Source organism: Orycteropus afer, unplaced genomic scaffold, assembly GCF_000298275.1.
Source record: "Orycteropus afer afer isolate SDZICR_OR568_19922 unplaced genomic scaffold, OryAfe1.0 scaffold00050, whole genome shotgun sequence".
Taxonomy (NCBI): domain Eukaryota; kingdom Metazoa; phylum Chordata; class Mammalia; order Tubulidentata; family Orycteropodidae; genus Orycteropus; species Orycteropus afer.
This window is the reverse complement of record NW_006921637.1, coordinates 1,357,615-1,364,050: the sequence shown is the minus strand read 5'-3', so window position 1 is coordinate 1,364,050 and position 6,436 is coordinate 1,357,615. Positions and strand designations below refer to the sequence as shown.

Below are 6,436 nucleotides of genomic sequence, written 5' to 3'. Positions count from 1 at the left end.
CAGTTGTATAGGCTGAGGATCACATGTTGTACCCGTTTCTTGGGCTAATTGCTTCCATGCATCTTTGATTTTCTTCCTTCTTCTTTGCTTTGGATGTGAAGAGACCCATTGTTGTATCTAGATGGCCATTTACAAGCTTTTAAGATCCCTAATACTCCTCATTTCTCTAGGATACAGATCATGATTTTTGTGAACTGTGTTATGCCAATTGACTGAGTCGTTCCATAAGACTATGGTCCTAAGCTTTGAAACCCAGAAGACTAATGTTGGAAGGTGTTTGGTTATGTTTGAGGAGTATCCATATTTATGTCTTTAAGGGATATATATACCTGCACCCACATATTTATATTTACCTGTACCAAAGACTGGACAATCTAATTCCATAGTGATATGGTCTTGGAAACCCAAAGAGGGGTTGCTATGAGTTGTGTCTGACTTGAGAGCTGTGAGTTTGGTTTTTGGTTGGTATAGACTCTTCTGAGAAGTCTGTGGCGTAGTGCCTAAGGCATTTAATTGCTAACCAGAAGGCTGGCAAATCAAACCTACCAGCTACTCCTTGGAAGGAAGATTGGGCAGTCTACTTCCATAGTGATACTGCTTCAGAAACCCAAGGAGGGATTGCTGTCCCACTTGATAGCAGTGAGTTTTTTTTCAATAGATACTTCTACCTTTTCCTCCTCTGACTTCTTCTTAGGAATATTCCTCCTCCAACTCCTTCTTAGGGATTTCTTCCTTGTCTCTTTTAATTATTTTATTTTTTCCCAAGATTCTCTTATTGATTCTTTTCTTTTCATCCACTCTCATAGTATCGGTTATAAAACTATGTGCTGATGACTCTCAAACACATTTCAAACATGTCATTTGAACTAAACACACGACCATCATGACAAATTCAGTAGGCATCTCAAACTCATGGTCTTCCCTCTCAAGGTTAAAACTCCTATTTTATTAATCATTTTAGTATTTGGTAGCACAAACTACTTGAGTCAAAAAGTTGGGCTTTTTGTTGCATTTTGGGAAATTGCAGTCCATGTCATGAGACAAAGTGTATGTGAACTGCTGTGTGAAAAATGAATTTGCTCCGTAAACTTTCACCCAAATCACAATAAAAATAATAAAAAAATTGGGCTTCTTTCTAGTCTTGTATTTTTAAAATAATTTCTATCCAGTTAATCACAACACCAGGGCTTTGAACCAGTTCATACTGGTTCAGTCATGGCTGATGAAGTGAAATCAGAACAGACCCAAATTTTAAAAATTAGGGTGGAGTGACAACTGGAAAGGTAAAAATTAAGAGTCAGAGCCCTGGAATAGGACACTTAGAAGAGGGGTAGTTAGCCCTTCCAGGAGCTTGATGTGGGAGACTAAATTATTGCCAGGACTATGGAGAGCAACACACATTCCAGGCAATGTGGTGGCTTGCCATCTTTGAGCCAGGCACCACCATTTTCCCACTGTGCCAGTCCAGAGATTTGGTGGCTGTGCAGTGCTCACATTGCCCTTGTTTCCTAGGAGGGAAATTAAGTTGATAATTTTTCCTGTTGCAGTTATCATCCCATTCACCTACATTTTACAAATTTAGGTCTGTTTTGGTTTCACTTCATTGGTCATGACTGAACTAGGAAAACACTTGTTTGAAGCCCTGTACCAGACCCTGTTGATTCTAGCTCTTAATTTTCTCTAAAAGGAGTCCTGGTGGTGCAGTGGTTAAGTACTTGGCTGCTAACTAAAAGGTCAGCAGTTCAGACCCACCAGTTGCTTCACAGGAGAAAGATGTGGGCAATCAGCTTCCATAAAGATTTACAGCCTTCATTATGAGTTATAACTGCCACTGGGCTGTAAGCTTCTGAGGCAGGTCTCATACACGTGTGGTTTATAACTATATAAGATCTAGTATTTATAACTATATAAGATCTAGTAGTATATAGTAGGGAGCTCTGGTAGCATAATGCCTAAGGCACTTGACTGCTCACCAGAAGGCTGGCGGTTCAAACCCACCAGCCACTCCTCGGAAGGAAGGTTGGGCAATCCTACTTCCGTAGTGATACTGCCTCGGAAACCCAAGGAGGGGTCGCTATGAGTCGGGGCCGACTCGACGGCAAATAACAACAACAACAACAGTATATAGTAAGTAGGTGGTAGTGAATATGTGTTGAATGAATGGATAGAAGCATTGCTTTGGCTCAGGCTCTCTTATTTTCACCTGGATCACAGCAATATTTTCCTAACTGCTCGCTCTGCTGCTTTCTTCCTTTCAGTGTATCCTATATACTGCCACTAGAATAATATATCTAATACACTATTAAAAAAAATTTGTAAATGTTTGTTTACAATAGCAAAAAGATGAAAACAACCTAGGTGCCCATCAACAGAAGAATGGATAACCAAACTATGATACATAGACACAGTAGAATACTACGCAACCCTAAAGAATAATGTAGAATCCACAAAACGCATAACATGGATGAATCTGGAGGACGTTATGCTGAGTGAAATAAGTCAATCACAGAAGGAGAAATATTGTATTAGTTTGTTATTATAAAAAGTCAAGGAAAAGTTTATATATGGAATGAAATGTTCTCTGTCGGTTGCCAGGGTGGGGAGGCGAGGGACACTGCTAGATAGGTAGAGACAAATACTGGTTTGGGTTGAAGGGAAGGGTAATGTATCAAATGTGAGTGATCAACATGGTGACATTGAGGAAGAGAGAGAGAGGTTCATGGGAGACACAGACAACGAAGATGAACTGTTTTGCATTGTCAGTGATGGCAAACATTGATATACAGGTGGATAGATGGGTGGAGAGGCTGAACAATTAGGTATGTCTGGGCAGGGGGGAGTGTGCCCATGACCATGTATAGGGTTGGCAGGCAATGTTTCTACAAGTGTATTTATATGTTCTGTAAGAATTTATAGGTATATAGTAGAACTGACAAGGGACAAGGTTGTAGTCACTTCTTGGGCACAGCCAGCTATCCAGAGGGAGCAGGTAGTTGGACCTGTGGGCTCGGGACCATGGTTGCAGGGGACATCAAGCTTAATTGGCATAACATACTACACAAAAACATTGTTCTATATCCTACTTTGGCAAGTAGTGACTGAGATCTTAAAAGCTTGCAAGCAACCATCTAGATGCAGTGACAGGCTCTTGTCCAGAGCAAAGAAGAATGAAGAAAACCAAAGACACATGGAAACAATTAGTCCAAGTGACTGGTATCACATCATCCTATTTCGACTATGATACCAGAAGAACTAGATGGGCCTGGCTACCACTGTCAACCACTTGGAAGGGGATCTATGTAGGAAATCCTGCATCGAGTGGGAGAACAATGTGGAACAAAACTCAAAAAAAAAAAGACCAGGTTTCTGGTCTGATAGAGCCTGGTAAAACCTCTGAGACTGTGGCCCCTGGCTTCCGGTCAGGTCTGGAACTGAACCTACTCCTGTGGCTTCCAGCCAAACAAAAGACAGGCATATGAGCTAAACATTTCCATTAGGTAGATACACTCCTTGGAGAGAACAGTCGTGGGAGAATAGAAGGGCTGTGTATGCACAGGGAGACAGCTCGGGGGACAGGAGTGCATGGGAGGGAAGGACACAGGGAAGAGGTAACTATGGGGAGGAAGTGGGAGGGGAACTGTTGCATTTTGGGAAATTGCAGTCAATGTCATGAGACAGTTTATGTGAGCTGCTGTATGGAAAATGAATTTACTCTAAACTTTCACCCAAATCAGAATAAAATTAAAAAAAAATCTATAAATATATACTACATATTTCTAAAAGATCATCATTTAAAAAATCATAATCATAACATTACCATGGCTAAAAATTTAAATTATTCTTTAATATCATTAAATATCCTGTTGTTGTTTTCTGTTGAGTCAGACCCGACTCATAGCAACCCCTCCTTGCGTTTCCAAGGTGGTATCTATCACTAAGGATGTAGATTGACCAACCTTCCTTCCGAGGAGTGGCTGGTGAGTTTGAATCGCCAGCCTTCTGGTTAGCAGTCAGATGCCTTAGGCACTACGCTGCTAGAACTCCCAAATATCCTGTTAGTGTTCAAATTTTTCAATTTCCTTTTTTAAAATTATGTAGTATTTTTTTGAATTAGGATTCAGGCAAAGTCCGTATTTTGCTTATCTCTTAAGTTTCTTTTAATCTCTTATTCTTGTTCCTCTTCTTTCTTTTTTCTCCTTTTAATTTGTAGAGGAACCCAACTTGTTTATCCTGTAGTTTCCCATAGTCTATAATTTGGTGGACCATATTCTGGTTGTGTCATTTAACATATTCTTCTGTCCTCTGTGGCAGGGCAGTTGAATCTGGCAGTTGAATCTAGTTGTCATTCCTATTTAGATATAATACCTTTTCTCTCTAGTTCGTTTTATGACCTTCTCTTTATTAGAGTTCTGTATTTTCACTAGTGTTAAAATTTTAATTTCTTGTTCATTTTATGTGTTGCTTCCTACATCTGGAGATTTCTGTTTTCCACAAATTCTCACTTTCTGAGGAGAGAACAATGCTCATATTGTTCCTTTGTTCTCTCTTTTCTCTCTCAGTTTTATTCCCTTCCCTTCTATTCCACTTTCCTTGCCACTCATTTCAGTAAATGGCAGAATAGATGAGTCATGTGATGTGAGCTAACTGGAGGTCAAGAAGATTTATAATATACCAGATCATTAAAATACATTTAGATAGGAAAATGTGATACATAATCATTAGGTTCTTCTCTTCACTAAAATATCAGAAGACTATATTGGTAATGAACATCGTCCTTGTGAATCTCTATGTGAAGTTAAAAAAAAAATCTTTTAAACGGATTTTATTAAATTCTTGTCAATGTTGTAATTTTCTTCCTAGATCTTCTTATATTTTGGATTCTGGCTATATTATAATGAGTGCCACTTTGACATTAGATGCCATTGGTCGAAGAGTTGAAGTTAATGGAGAACATGCAACAGTGCGTTTTTCTGGCATTGTCCCTCCTACAGAAGGTAATTCGTGATTAAATGTGTGTATGTGTGTAGTTGTGCATATACATACACATACACATATATTTATTTATTCTGCAGTTGCTTTTGTGTAGGCTTTTTAACAGTGCTTTTTGTAATACCATTTTTCAGAAAACTAACAGCTAATTTATAGATACCTTTCATGTGCAGTTGTTTGATTTGGATTACGGTGTCCTGTGATGTTTGTGGTTTTTTTCAATTACAAACTGTTTAATAACTTAGTGTTACTATTTTATATGAAATCAACCTTAAAATATCTTTTAAAAAAGTGTAAGCAACAGCAACAAATCTTGAAATCTCCTAAATCTAAACCCAGAAAATTAGTGTAATTTTTTTCAAATTCCTTTTTAGTTCTTAATCCATGTGTATATGTATGTAGGAGGCCATGGATGGCATAGTTAAGCTCTGAGTTGCTAACTGAAAGGTTGGCAGTTTGTGGCTACCCAGAGGTACCTTGGAAGAAAGACCTGGCAGTCTGCTTTTGAAAAATCAGCCATTGATAATTCTGTGGAACATAGTTCTACTCTATACACTTGGGTCACCATGAGTTAGATTAATGTAATTTATATTGGTTATGTTTATGATTTTATGTTACTTTTCTTCATTTGCCATTATGTAGTATTTGCTTTCCTATGTTTCCACAGCATACTTTTATTAAAATTTCTTAATAGCTTGTCTTAGGCTGAGTCTCAGAAAAGCAAAACAAGTAAATGTTACATATGTGTGTATATATATGTATATATATACACACACATATACCTATATATATATAGGGGGAGAGAGAGAGAGAAATTTATCTCAGGAAAATGGCTCACATAGTTATAAAGGCTGGCAGGTCCCAAGTTCCTGGATCAAAATCAAGCTGGAGGCTTTTCCTGACTCACGCAGCTTCAGGGGCTGACGAGTTCAAGATTGGAAGGCAATATAACATAGGCTGCTGACTTTTGTGGGTGGCTAATCCAAGATCAGCAGGCAAAATGGTGGGTTGTTGGCTCACAGGACAGCACGATAGGCTCCAAATCCACAGAAGGTTCCCAAATTTTCCCAGAAGGTCCATACACACACACACACACACACACACACACACACACATGAAGCAGACCATACCCCTAAGGAAACTCCCTTTCAATTTCAGTTGATGGCTGATCAAAGTATACACATCAGATCTCATCATGGGAACAGCCACACCACAACTGCTTAAACCACTCAGAATCATGGTCCAGCCAAGTTGAAACACAACCTTAACTATCACATAGCTGTATATATAGTATGTTGTTGTTGTTATGTGCCGTCGAGTCAGAGTGGACTCATAGCCACCCCTCCTTGGATTTCCAAGGCAGTATCACTACGGAAGTAGATTGCCCCATCTTCCTTCCGAGGAGTGGCTGGTGGATTTGAACCACCAGCCTTCTGGTTAGCAGTCA

The 6,436-nt window shown here is 39.1% G+C and overlaps 1 protein-coding gene across 1 annotated transcript in view; it reads left to right on the top strand.

Moving 5' to 3' along the window:
- Positions 1–4,870: 4,870 nt before the first annotated feature.
- Positions 4,871–6,436, top strand: part of TBCE (tubulin folding cofactor E) — a 156,174-nt gene continuing 154,608 nt past the window's right edge. Inside the window, exon 1 of the mRNA XM_007938470.2 lies at positions 4,871–4,994. Coding sequence (XP_007936661.1) covers positions 4,895–4,994 — 100 coding nt within the window. The 5' untranslated portion in view covers positions 4,871–4,894. The remainder of the gene's footprint in view (positions 4,995–6,436) is intronic.